Source organism: Elephantulus edwardii, unplaced genomic scaffold (assembly GCF_000299155.1).
Source record: "Elephantulus edwardii isolate Elephantulus edwardi_28Jun2011 unplaced genomic scaffold, EleEdw1.0 scaffold00341, whole genome shotgun sequence".
NCBI lineage: Eukaryota > Metazoa > Chordata > Mammalia > Macroscelidea > Macroscelididae > Elephantulus > Elephantulus edwardii.
Window position 1 is genome coordinate 878876 of NW_006400091.1, and position 14215 is coordinate 893090.

Below are 14215 nucleotides of genomic sequence, written 5' to 3' on the forward strand. Positions count from 1 at the left end.
TTTTTTTTTTAATGAAAAGCTATAATCAAAAGAATGGTTGTAGCTAAAGGAAAATGCCCCGGCGTCCCTGAAAACAGGGACCTCTGTTGGCGAAGTCTGCAGGGAGCTGCCAACCCAAAGGTGGTGCTTTTCTGCTGGTTTGAATCTGCCAGCAGCTCTGCAGAAGATGAGCAATCTCCTTCAATGAAATTTACAGCTGAACATTCACCAACGCATCAATTTTGACTTCGTGGCAATGACAAACTATTCTCTGAATACAACTGGCAATTCTGAGTCATTCTTGTGAAGCTATCCACATGTTGTCGGGCAGACAACACGGGAGCTCTTGTGGGCTAGGGGGTCAGGAGCTGCACCACCAACCCAAAGACAAAAAGCTGGAATTCATTAGCTTCTTTACTGGACAAAGATGGGACATTGCCTCCTGTGTGATTTAGAGCCTCTGGAATCAGTCATGAACACACCAGCAATGAGTGGAGTGTTATAGGAGGAATCCGTGGTATAGTCTGTAGTGAGCTGTGCTGTTGACTGTGGTGTCGGATGATTTTGTGAAATAGCTTTCCCAGCACACTGGCTCTGGGTTTTCACCACATGGCTGGGCAGGAGCATGTAGATTACTAATAAGGAGAGTGGCAAGTTTTACCATCCTGCCAGGTTTAACTGAGGTGGTGTAAAGGCAGAAGATGAGGACCTCTCTGGAAGCAAGAAAGAAGAATGCAACACATGTCTTTGGGACTACAGACTCCTGTGAGGGATGCAGACCGATCAGGACTGATACACGACAGCAACAACAGTGGAGAACCAGAGACCAAGTGAGCCAGACCTGACTGAGGAATGCCAGCCATGGAAACAGAGCCAGGGGCCAGGGGCCAAGCCTGCTAGAGGACTAAGGGGCTGATGAGGAGGAGATGCCTTAACTGGCAGGACCAGAAAAGCTTGCTAACACTGATCTGAAGTTGTGAGGCTGACGGTCAAGGTCTGCAAGCACACGTGAGAAGCTGACCTGATTGAAGAATTGCATCCTGTTTCCAACTTGAATTGTAATCTGTTAACTTCTTTAATAATAACTCTGAATATGGTTCCCTGATTTCAATATGGCCACTGCCACAGTTCAGCAAACCCAGCGGTGTGAATCTGAGAAGGATGGTGGTGTTAGAACTGATAGAAGTAGATGCAAGAGGAGCTGGGGGGCACATCTGAGCTCATGGAAATCATTTTTGTGCTGTGGGTATCATGGGTAGGAATCATTCCCTTCTTGTGGAGTGGGCTGGCTGTGGCCACCCCCACATGGGTCTCACTCTTTCTCACACTAACTGAAAGGCTACCCTTCTTTGGAGGTTTGGATCTACCAGCAGCTCCTCAGGTTTTCTCTCCTTATGCAATTTACAGCCTTAGAAATGTGATGGAGAATCAGCTTGCTGGCAATGAGGTAGAATAATAAAAAGATTTGCTACCTTACAAATATATGTAGAGTGGAGTGAAATAGAGAAAAAGAGATCTCTATCCTTTAGGTTGCTTTAGCACCACTATACAATTTCTAATGACTGATGAAGGCAAAGTTAGGCAGTTCCAGACAGCACTGTTATTTAATATGATGGAAAAGGCTAATCTTCAGAAGACTGAAAGACAGTTAACAGTGAAGAGGGAGAGTTAAAAACTACCAACCATAAATACTAGAAAGCTGCGAATATTCAAAAGTGAATTTCCTAATAGATTCATGCAGCTTTGAACTTCTCAAAACTTATTTTATTTCACTTGGTACCAAGAGAAAGATTACATTTAAAAATTAGAGAACCTCAAAGACTCAAATACATATTTTTATGCAACATTATTCACAATAGACAAAAGGTGGAAATAATGGATAGACACAATTTGATACAGCCATATAATGGAATATTATACATCATAAAGACAAATTATTATCTATCTCATACACACTCTTTATGACATGCATGAACTTTGAAAACATTATTTAGAGTGAATTAAGTCATATGCAAAAAGATGACTTTATAAGATCTCACTTATGTGGAGGAGGTAGACAGGTACTGTTTAATGTACACTGGGTTTCTACTTGAGTTAGTGAAAAATATTTAAAAATAAAGTGATAACTGGTTGTATAGCATGTTGAACATAACTGGTATAACTGAATTATACCCTAATAAGATGGCAACTTAAAATAACAATAAAATTACACACACACACACACACACAACACGCATACACATATATGCATACGAGGGATCCACTTCCAGAAAAGAAACCAAAAACTCCAAAGGAAAACATACCAAGACACTTGAAAGGTATGACAATGTGACTCTTGCACTGTTTTTTGTCCCTCCGGCACCAGTTGTCAATACTGACTGGCTGGTTTGCTTCCATAACATTTGTGATCTGCAGCTCTGGATACATCTGTTAAGAAAAAGAAAAGACACACCCTAAACACACACAATGTCCTCATTTTTCAGGTGGACATTTACCTGTAAGTACAGGTCAGTTTCTAAGCTGATGGAGCCTATACAATTTTCTTCATGTGTTCAACAGTGCTACTCCACTACTCTTTCTACCAATTAAAGGGACCAGAGAACAAAAAACACTGTAACTATTAGTTTTGAGAAGCTTATTCCTACAGTTTTCCTGCACTCTCATGAAAGAAGGAATCTTTATTTAAGACACATAAAGCCAGGACAATTTCAAATTTTTAAAAGACCCCAACACATTAAGTATCAAGATCACAGGTGAAACAGTAAGAACTGCTCGAAGTTTATAAACTAAAACATTTAAGAATCTAAGAAAATGTGTTAATAAATATATAATACCACTTCCTCCCTTATATGCCAATATTGCTTAGAAGTTAAAACATCCCATATCCTTTACTGAGTCAAGTTCTGACTCACCAAAAAAGATGAAGGAAACCCAAGATTATCACAAAAGTGGTGGCTTTATAATCAGCAAGTAGAAAAACCACCTGTTGATTCGTATTTTCCCATAACAAGAGGGAAATTAAGATAACTTCCATAAGTCTTGATAAAAAAACCAAGAGCTCTCAGCTGTGACCTCAAACATATCATGCATTTTATCTCCCTAAATCATGAGTTTAATATGAAAAGGCGTGGTGCTCTAGTCACAGTCTTTGTTGAGATGAGAACTACTGACATCAGAGGAAACAGGTTGTAACCTAGGCCAGAAAACAAATGGTTCCTACTTCCCAGCAACACTCTTACCTCTTGACAGTACTGAAGAACTTCTTCTTTTGTCCCAAAGCAGCTTTTTGTGCCTGTTGGATCTGGTTCCCATTTCCCAGTCTGAATGTTCACATGCATATTTAACTTCCCACAAAACATTGCAATTTGAGGCTCTGCAACCGCAAATCCTGTTCCAGCATTGGCTGCAAGAGCCTGTTAATAAAGAGGAAAAAACCTCTCAGATTTACACCAAAACAAACAAGTAAATTACAATAAACACAAAACTGATACAAGGACATGGCCATTCAGCAGCTTTTAACAGTAGAATGTATCTTTTGTTGAAAATTGTCATTATTAACTTTTTTCATTTTTATATTAATAAAAAAGTGGTTGTGCAAGATTTTTTAAAATTATCAAAATAAGAAGTCAATGGTTTACATATGAAGTTCATAAAGTTCGTATATATTATTTTTCACACTGAATCTTTCTCCTTTCCTTTACCCATCCCTCTCCTCCACTCATCAAATTGTGACCCTATGATTAATCCCCCCCCCAGGTCTTTGTACTTGTTCTACAATAATGGTCTTATACTGTATTTATCTTTGTGAGACTGAGTTAGTTCACTCAGCATGATCATCTCCAGATCCTCCCATAAAAAAAAAAATCTTAAAAGAACAGGAAGCAAATATGATGAAATGCTAACTTCCGTTAAATATGGATGGCAAGAACACAAGGATCTATGATAATCACTTTCTGTAAATATTTCATTATTTTTTAAAAACACGTTAATGGGAAGTCTTTAATAAAAAATGATGAAAGTATCAAATGGCTCAATTTATGATACTTTTAGTTCACTCAATTACACAATAAGTTTGCATGAAGTAACTCCTAGGTGGCCTTGTGGTAAGGAGTTGCACTGCAATCCCAAAGGTACTCAGTTCAAATCTACCATCAGTTCCACAGAAGAAAGATGGACAACCTCCCAAGCAATTTACTGCTTCTGAAAACTCTCTAGAAGGTCTGAGTCATCTGCAGTATAGAACACGACTGCACAAAGTTTTAGTGGTACAATATGCAGAGAGCTGTGGTGCTAACCCAAAGGCCACACCTCTCTGGTACAGCTTCAAAGAATAAAGAAATGGAAAAAAAAAAAAACCCAAAAACAAAAAAAAAAATAAAAAACACCCAAAAACTCAAAAATTATTGCTCTGGAGTCAGAATCAACTCAGTTGATCCTCTGCTGAGTTTCCAAGTCAGTAAATAGCTTGAAGAGATTGTTCATCTTTCTCCCTCCAATGAAAAAGATAATATAAAAAGAAACAAAACAAATATTAGAATAACGGGAAAAGAATAATATAATAACTACAAGAACCCAAGAATGGATATGAGCTAGCTAAACTACTGGCAAAGTAGATGGGAGTCCAAGGCAATAAAAATTATGAGATCTAAAAAAAAAAAAAATTATGAAATCTGAAGAATTTAAGACAACATAGTAATGGAAATGGAAAATATCATTAAAGACACTAACATGCATTTACAGGCACCTCAAAGGAGAGAAAAGTATCAAAAGAAAATTTGAATAAACCACAGCAGAAAACTTTTCCAATCTGACAATGGACAAACACCTAGAAATTCAAGAAGCTCAATAAACTCCAATTAGGAGAAATCCAAAGAGATTAATATTGTAGAGTTCAAGAATCAAACTCTCAAAATCTGAAAAGAATATATATTCTCACAAGTAGCAACATTTTCATAAGATTAAGTGACAAATTCTCCTTCAAAATCTTGGTTATCAGGGATTAGAATGACAGTTAAAGTACTGAAAGAAGGACTGTCAACCCAAAATATTATCTGGCAAAAAGATACTTCAAGAATGAGGATAAAATGGAAACATTCCCAGACAAAAGATGAGAGAGTACATTATCATAGACCTGTCCTATTAAAAATGCTATGGAGAATTCCTTTTAAGATAGGAAGAGATACAGGCAGTAACAAACAAAGGAAAGAGAAAAGGTCTCCATCAGAGACAGCTCCATGGCAAGCCAGAGGGACAGTTTGAAGGTATTTTTTACCTTTTCAACCTGTATGCAGAACAGATTATCCGAGAGGCTGGGCTCTATGAGGAGAAGTGTGGCATCAGGATTGGTGGAAGATCTATTAACAATCTGCGTTATGCAGATGACACAACCCTGCTTGCTGAAACTGAGGAGGACATGAAATGCTTGCTGCAGAGGGTCAAAGACTGCAGCCTTCACTATAGATTGAAGCTCAATGTCAAGAAGACAAAGATTCTCACCACTGGACCAATTGGCAGCATCAGGATGGATGGTGAAGAGATTGAGATTATTAACAACTTTAGTCTGCTTGGCTCCACGGTCAACACTCTTGGCAGCAGTAGCCAGGAAATAAAAAAACATATTGCGATGGGAAAGTCTGCTGTTAGGGACCTCTCCAAAGTACTGAAGAGCAATGGTGTCACTCTGGAGACTAAGGTGCATCTGATACAGGCCATGGTCTTTGCAATCACTTGTTATGCATCAGAGAGTTGGACAGTAACTAAGGAGGATAGAAGGAGAATTGACGCCTTTGAGCTGTGGTGCTGGAGAAGAGTATTGAATGTTCCATGGACTGCCAAGAAAACAAACAGATTTGTCCTGGAGAGGGTTAAACCAGGCTGCTCCTTGGAGGCAAGGATTCTGGGGCTTCATCTGACATATTTTGGACATGTAAGGAGGGACAGGTCCTTGGAGAGGGACATCATGCTTGGTAGGGTAGAGGGACAGCACAGAAGGGGAAGAACCTCTATGAGGTGGATTGATTCAGGGACTGGGGTAATCGGGATGGGTGTGTCAGAGGCAGTGAGATTGGCACAGGATAGAGCCGGGTTTAGGGCTGTTGTACATAGGGTTGCTATGAGTCGCAAGCAACTCGATGGTACATAACAACAACAACAACAAACAAAAATTCAATTAAATCTAATGAAGAAAACAATTAGCATCATTATTAACTGGAACTGAAATAATTTATTAACAGACAAATTCAACTGACAACTACCGTGGAGTTGGTTCCAACTCAGCATGACCCTCTCCTGGGGCTCTGAAGCTGTAAATTACAATGGGAGGAGAGGACCCCATCTCTCTCCAGCAGAGCTGCTGATGGATTCCAACCAAAGCAGAAGCACAGCTTGGAGGGTGAGCTGGGACAGGCTGACTACACCACCAGATGCAGGTGAAATTTTAAGTTACAAAAGTGATGTAAAACCCTCTCTTCCAACCAAAGAACCAGTGAGAAAGAGGTACACATTTTTCTATAGGTAATACTCTAATGATTTAATTAAATATTAAAAAGTAAAAAAGAACATAACAACAAGACAAACATGTCTAACAATTTTTACACTGACTTCAGATGTGTGTGCCAAAATAAGTTTTCCTGGAGTGTTCTTTTGGGTATTCCTTACATTATAGCTAGATACTTGGGATTATTATAGAGGAAGGTGGGTTCACACTGAAATAAAGGCAAGGAAAACTCCAGGGACATTTTTACAGAACACAACAACGCTATTCCCAACAGCTTTGCTTCCTTCTTCAAAAGTCCAAAGACAAATCTACAAAGATAGGATACAAACATGAGAAGTCAAACTGAAAGACAAAAGGATAAAGTGTTCTGTGACAAAGGAACCAAACAAATAAAAAAGGAACTAAAAGCTGGTAATATTAAAGCCATATTATGAGCCTTAAGGATAACTGAAACCATTAAGGTCCCTGAAAATGGCTACAGCTGGAGGAAATTTTTTTTAAGAAGAAACTATTGTAGTTAAATCTGAAAAACTGTGAGCAATACTTGTTAAATTCTATGGCATCGTGTATTTTTCCATAAAGGCAGTTATGAGACAAATAAGTAGCGCTCTGGCGAAGGACTGGTTAAGTGCTTGGCTTTTAACCAAAAGGTGCACAATCCAACCCAATGGCTTTGTAGGGAAAGATTGGTTTTCTGATCCCCCAAGTATCACAGCCTGGGAACTATAGGGGTGGTTCTGCTCGGAGTCAAAATCAAAACCAAGAGTATAAAACAACGCAAAACCAAGATGTCTTCTACATCTTTCAGGAGTCCTCCGGGAGCCGAAGAGGGGGTAGGGAGATTTCTTTCTTAAATTCCAAAAAGAATACAGGTTACAAACAAACAAACAAACAAAAAACCCACATAAACAAAACCACCACCACCCAAAAAAAAACCCCACCCAGCGTCAATCAGTGTGTGTTCAGCCTAGCCACAGCCTTGGAGTTGTCAGTTTTATTGTGGGCAGACATTTATCCATGCCAAAGATTATGTCCCACATGGTACTCATTATGGTTGATAGCAACAAGACCACAAGCATTTCAACCATATGAACGCTCAACTCATGGGTCAAACCACGGGGTCAACACATCAGTGGTAAGTGCATTTGATCTTTGTGCTGAGATGGTCAGTATTACCTTCCCCAATGAGATTCTGAAATACTAGAGGTTAAAGCGGCAGGAAGACACAGCTAAGCAAGCAAGCATCAGATCTCACGTCAGTTACTACTAAGAAAAAGCAGAGGAACTGGAATCACTCCAGACAGCCAATATACTGTAGTAATTCACTTGTGAGTTCAGAAAGATTAATCCTTGTGGTCATAAGAGACTCTCAAGAAGGTATCATCTGAAATATAAAAAGCCTCTGTGGACCATATCTAGAAATCAACTAATCAAATATGACTCAACCTTACCTACAACCCAACAGGATAATTTTTTTTCTGTAATGTTTGTACTTCTTTTCTTAGAAAACATTTTCATTTAATTTGCTCTCTATTTTCTTAAATATGCACTGCCTTGGCTCCATTACATCAATGTATAAATCAATCTACTCCCGAACCTAACAAGTTACAAATGAGATTTCACTGCCAAGTCAGCACTTCCAATATCCTGTCAAGTTAGAATCCTTTCCAAAAGAAAATTAATGCTCCTTGTTTTGGCACTTATGCCAGTCCTTATGATACACGCACACTGCAGCACTTCTAAGGCATTGCAAATAAATTGCATCAATTGCTTCTCCCACCAGGTACTTCCATTTCACTTAATCAATCATTCTTAATAAGAAACTCCATTTTATTAATTTAGCTTGAAGCTTAGCTATCCAAGGACAGAAATTCAACTGGTAAAAAGTGCCTTAAGTACCTTGGGTGAAAACCTGTAATGTCTTAAAGCAGCAAATAAATACCTAAATCCAGAGCTCTGGTGGCCTGGTGGGTAAACAACTGTGCTGCCAATCCTAAGGCATACAGTTATAGCCACTGAAAATCTGTTGGAGAAGCAGTTATGAGTCAGTTCTGTCTCAACGGTACTCAACACATTGCCGCACACTTTTTAAATTGACTGTGCTTAGAAACACATTTGCCGTCATTTGCGGCAACGTGTTACTAACAACTACTTCAATACATCTAAACCAGAATCCAACGTAATCGTATCTTCAAATATCAGTTTGAGAGACACAAAGAGCAAGGTAAGCCTTACTCCTTTCAAAGAGCTACTCAGGCTTCCCAAGACAAAGGATACACATAAGCCCTTGTCTTTCTTCACTGAAGAACAGAGGAGAGGCTGACTACTAGCAAGGAAGAGCAGACATCCTTTCAATTCCGGGTTCCTGTATTTCTATCTATATGCTGAACAGATGGAGTGGGAAGCGGGACTTTACTAAGAACGTGGCATCCAGACTGGAGAAAGACTGATAAAAAAGTCTTTGTTATGCAGATGATACAACCTTGCTCACCAAAACTGAGGAGGACTTGAGGTGCTTTGATGCAGAAGATTAAGGACTGCAGCCTTCAATATTGATTCCAGCTCAAAATCAAAGAAAACAAAAGTCGTCACCAAAGGACCAGCAAGCAACAGTTAGCAATTTCATCTTTCTTGAATCCATAATTCCTTGGTACCAGCAGTTAAGGACCACGTTAGAGTGCTAAAGAACAATGATGCCAGTCTAATAAAAGACTAAGGTATGCCTCATTTAAGCCACAGACTTTTCAATTACTTGCTATACCACTGTTCTAAAGTTGGACAGTGACTAAGGATGACAGAAGAAGAATCAATGCCTTTGAGCTGTGGTGCTGAAGAAGAGTACGGAACAATACCATGGAATGCCAAGAGAACAAACAAGAGTTCTATCCTAGAGAGGACAAGTTGCTCTGTGAGATAAAGACAATCTCCTCCTGTATGATTAACTGCCTCTGAAAACATACTAGAGGGTCAGCAACAACAATCACCTCATGTACTAAAGGGCATACTGTCAGAAGGAATAAGTCCTTGGATAAGAACAACATGCTTGGAAGGGTTGACAGCCAGTCCTAGAGAGGAAGACCCTGGATGAGATGGATTGACACAATGACTGGGGCAATGCTGTTAGGTGTGTTAGAGATGTGAAGGTTAGCTCATGATAGGGCAGGGTTCAAAGTCACTGTTCACAGGGTTGCTATGGGTCACAGTCGACTTGACAGGACATAACAAATACCCAAAAGGTCAAGACTGAGGCCAAAACACATGAAAATCTGCATGGAACACTGAAAGGTGACAAGGACCAGACCTTCCCTGAGTCACAAAGAAAGTGTTCCCTGGAGCTATTGCTGTTGTTGTGTGTTGTTGAGTCAGAAAGGACTCATAGGTGACCCTCCAGAGAGTTTTTAGAGGTAATAAATAAATCAAAAGCGGAGACTGCCCATTCTTCCCCTAGGGAGTTTCTGGTGGATTAGAATTGTGTGCCTTTAGGGATTACAACTGATCATGTGCCATCCTCACAATCTCTGCTGCTCTTATCTTCACTATGTGGGCAAGCTATAGATTCAACTTGATATGGTCTTCCTCTTCTCACTGTTGCTCTACTTCTCTAAATGTGATAGCCTTCCCCAAAGAATGACCCTTCACAACTGGGTTCAGAGACTGTGAAGGTGTCTGCTCACTGGGGGGTGTGCCCTATAAAAAGGGAAGGTGTGCTGCTAAACCCTCAGGTACATAGTTTGAACCCACTAGCTTCTTCAAAGGAGGAAGATGGGCTATCTCTCCCTGTGTGATTTACCTCTTGAAAACCTACTGGAGGGGTCAGCTTTGAGTTGATTCCAACTCAAGAGCACACACCAACAATAATAACCCTATCAAGGGAGATTTTTATCCCATTACTGGGAGTTCCCTTGGATGGGACAGCCCTGCATCACCCACACTTAAATGTTCAAGCTTTACCTTTGCAAGTCACATCCAAATGGCATTAATGTGAATAAGTACCTAAGTGTGCTTTCCTAGTACTGAGTCATCACCTCGAGCTGGCAGTAAAGCAGTTGGCTGGAACAGTGTGTATGGAAAGGCAGTCTGGATCCATCAACTGCACCTCAGGAGAAAGGCTCACAGCCTGTGGAGGTTCACTCAGAGTCAGAACATCCCTGACATCAGGGCTGGGTTTGGTCTAAGATTGCAAGCCAGTAATATTAATGGACACTGCACTCTTACTCAGAGACCTTTTCTAAGAAAAGTCAGTAACATGCAAACAATAATCTACTAACAGAAACACTATCACTGGTTTCATTTCAGGGAGCTCTAGTTGTGTGTCCGAAGGGAGCTGTTCTGCTAATCCAAAGGTGGTACTTCCAAGGGGTGTGAATCCACCAGCTGCAAAAAAGCCTATGATATGATATGATATGATACATGATATGACATGATATATGATATGAAAAAAAGCCCATGTTAACCTTGTTCACCAAGAGGAGAAAAATGGGCAATCTCCTCCAGTGCAATTTACTGTCTCTGAAAACCTGGTGGAGAATCAGCTATGAGTCGGTTTGACTTGATGGCAATGAGAAGAAAAACAAATTTAATTTCTATTTAAGTGCTGAGTGGTACTTCTTATTATGGGCAATCAAGTCAACAACTACAGCCCATAGAAAGACTGTGAACATTGGCTCTGAACCCTGCCCTATTCCAAGTCAATCTCACCGTCTCTGACACACCTGACTCCATTGCCACAGTCACTATGTCAATCCATCTCATCCAGGGTCATCTTCTGTGCTGGTCCTCTGACATTCCAAGCACAATGCCCTTCTCCAAGGAAAGGTCCTTCCTAGTGACATGCCCAAAGTATGCAAAATGGAGTTTCAGAATCCTTGTTTTACCTGCTCCACAACAGACCTATTCGTTCTCTTGGTAGTTTATGGTGTATTCAGTACTCTTCTCCGGTAACACAACTCAAAGGCATCTATTCTTCTTTTGTCCTTATTATTCACTGTCCAGTTCTCAGATGCATAGCAAGCAACTGAGAAGACTATGGTCTGAATCAAATGTACCTTAGTTTCTAGACTGACACCATTGCTCTTTAGCATTCTGGAGAGATCCTTGACAACAGATTTTCCCTATGTAATTTGCTGACTGCTGGTACCAAGAGTGTTTGTTGATCATGGATCCAAGCAATATGAAAACAACCTCGATTCATTCTCCATCTACCATGATACTGCTTATTGGTCCAGTGGTGAAGATCTTTGTTTTCTTGATGCTGAGAAACAATCTATATTGAAGGCTGCAGTCTTTAACCTTATTTATGCAGCAAAGGCTTCAGAACCTCCTCAGTTTTGGCAAGTAAGGTTTTGTCATCTACATAAATGCAGGTTGTTGATGAGTCTTTCTCCAATCCTGAATTCTATGTTCTTCATAAATCCAGCCACCCGAATGACCTGTTCTGCAATAGACTGAAAAGGTATGGAGAAAGGATACATCCCTGACAAAATCCTTTCTTGATTTTGAACCATGCAGTGGTCCCTTGCTCTATTCAGACTGCTTTTTGGTCTAGGTATAAGTTTCCCATGAGCACAATCAGGTGTTCTGGGATTCCCACTCTGAGTCTCAATTACAGTCAGTTTGTTGTGATCCACACCGTCAAATGCCTTTGCTTAGTTGCTAAAACACAGATATCCTTCAGATACTCTCTGCTTTCACCCATGATCTATATGACATGGCTAACAGTATCACTAGTGTCACTGCCTCTTCTAAATCTAGCTTGTATATCTGAAAGTTCTCTGTCAATGTACTGTTCCAGTTGTTATTGGATAATGTTCAGCAATATATTGCTTGCATGTGATATTGTGCAATAATTTCCATTTTCTGCAGAAATCACCTTTTTTTGGAAATGAGAGCAAATAGGGATTTCTTCCAGTCAGTTGGGCCAGGTAGCTGTCCTCAAGATTTCCTGGCACAACATGGTGAACAAGTCCAGGGCAGTATCTGTTTGTTAAAATATATCAATTGGTATTCCATCAATTTCTAGGGCCTTATTTTTTTGCCAATTTCTTCAGAGCTACCTGAACTTCCTCATTATTAGTGATTCTTAATCATACTACCTTGCTGAAAAGGTTCTGTGTCAGTTAATTCTTTCTGGTACAGTGGCTCTTTCATCTTCTTTTGATACATCCAAGATCATTCAACATACATACTGCCTATAGCATCTTTAAGTATTACAACTCTCAGCTTGAATTTGTTCTTCAGTTCCTTCAGCTTGAGAAATGCTAAATGAGTTCTTCCCTTTTGATTTTCCAGCTCTTTGCAAATTCTGTTATAATGCTTTGCTCTGTCTTTTTGAGCTACCCTTTGAAATCTTCTGTTGAACTCTTTAACTTCCTCATTTCTTCCCTTTATTTTGGCTTCTCAGCATTCTAGTGCAATATTCAGTCTCTTCCGACATCCATCCTGGTCTTTCCGTCTTCTTGACTTTGCAATGACCTTCTGCATTCTTCATGGATGATATTCTTGATATCATCCCACAGCTCATCTAGTCTCAGTTCATTAGTGTTCAAAACGGCAAATGTGTTCTTGAGATGGCTTCTGCAGATTTGTTTTCATTTTCTTTAGCTTCAATTTGAACTTGCACATGAGTAGTTGATGGTCTGTTCCACAGTTAGCACCTGGCCTAGTTTTCACAGCTAATACTGAGCTTCTCCAACAATTCTTTCCACAGATGTAATCAATCTGATTCCTGTGTAGTCCATCAGGTGAGATCCACTTGTATAATCACCATTTTTGTTTTTTATAAAAGATATTTGCAAAATACAACACAGAACTCTTTTAGAAATTACAAAAATTTTGTAAAGATAATGGGAAAACTGGCCAAATATTAAAGTAGTAACAAATTCTGGAATTTGAATGCAAAAAGAAAAATGATGTTGGTTCAGTGATTATTTTACGAGGCTGTTTGGATCCTTTAAGTATCTTTTCCTCAAAAGAGTGCAGTATAATAATGGCTTTTATATTGATATGAACAGATCAGCAAAACTACACTGTTGTATGTAGATAATGAGCATGGAGGGACAGTGCAAGAAAGGAATACCCTCGATTAGATGGACTGATTCAGTGATGGGAAACGGGGGTAGTTGTGTCAGACACATTAAGATTGGCATAATACTGCAGGGTTTAGGAGTTTTGTACATAGGGTCTCTATGAGTTGCAGGCAACTCGCCAGTACATAACAACATCAACAACACTGTTGTATGCCACATGCAGATAACTACACTGCATGTGCTACGAGCAAATCACTATGTATGTGTTATATGTAGATAAGTACATTGTTGGATGTTATATGTATATACATTAACAGGTTTTGCTTCATCAGTAGCCTTTAATATAACTCCATGAGCAATTTTCTTTCAAAGTCTTGAAGTTCTAATTTTATAGTAGAAAAAGAACTTTCAGGTAGCACATCAGTTGGTTTTCCTGAAACCTATTGGACAGTATTAAATTTTAGATTATCCAAATATTTCTGGCTTTAGTATGAGTGAGACAGGAAGCAGGAATTAAGCCATATGATTGTATTTTACAACATTTAGACTAAAGAAAATGACAATTATTCTTCATGGGACAATTAAATTACGAATAACCCAATAAATTCTTTGCACTTGGAGTTTTTAAAAATTACTTCAGAAAATGAGGTATACTCCCGCCCGCCACCAGCCGGCCAGGAAGAGACCCGGGAAGAACAACAGTCAGCCACCCACC

General features: G+C 39.5%; 1 protein-coding gene across 1 annotated transcript in view; it reads right to left on the bottom strand.

Annotated features, from left to right (window-relative positions):
* The window catches only part of APLP2 (amyloid beta (A4) precursor-like protein 2), a 112382-nt gene that overhangs the window by 45696 nt on the left and 52471 nt on the right, over positions 1-14215 (bottom strand). The window contains exons 2-3 of the mRNA XM_006901742.1: positions 3219-3392; positions 2283-2406 (exon numbers count right to left, since the gene is read on the bottom strand). Coding sequence (XP_006901804.1) covers positions 2283-2406; positions 3219-3392 — 298 coding nt within the window. The remainder of the gene's footprint in view (positions 1-2282; positions 2407-3218; positions 3393-14215) is intronic.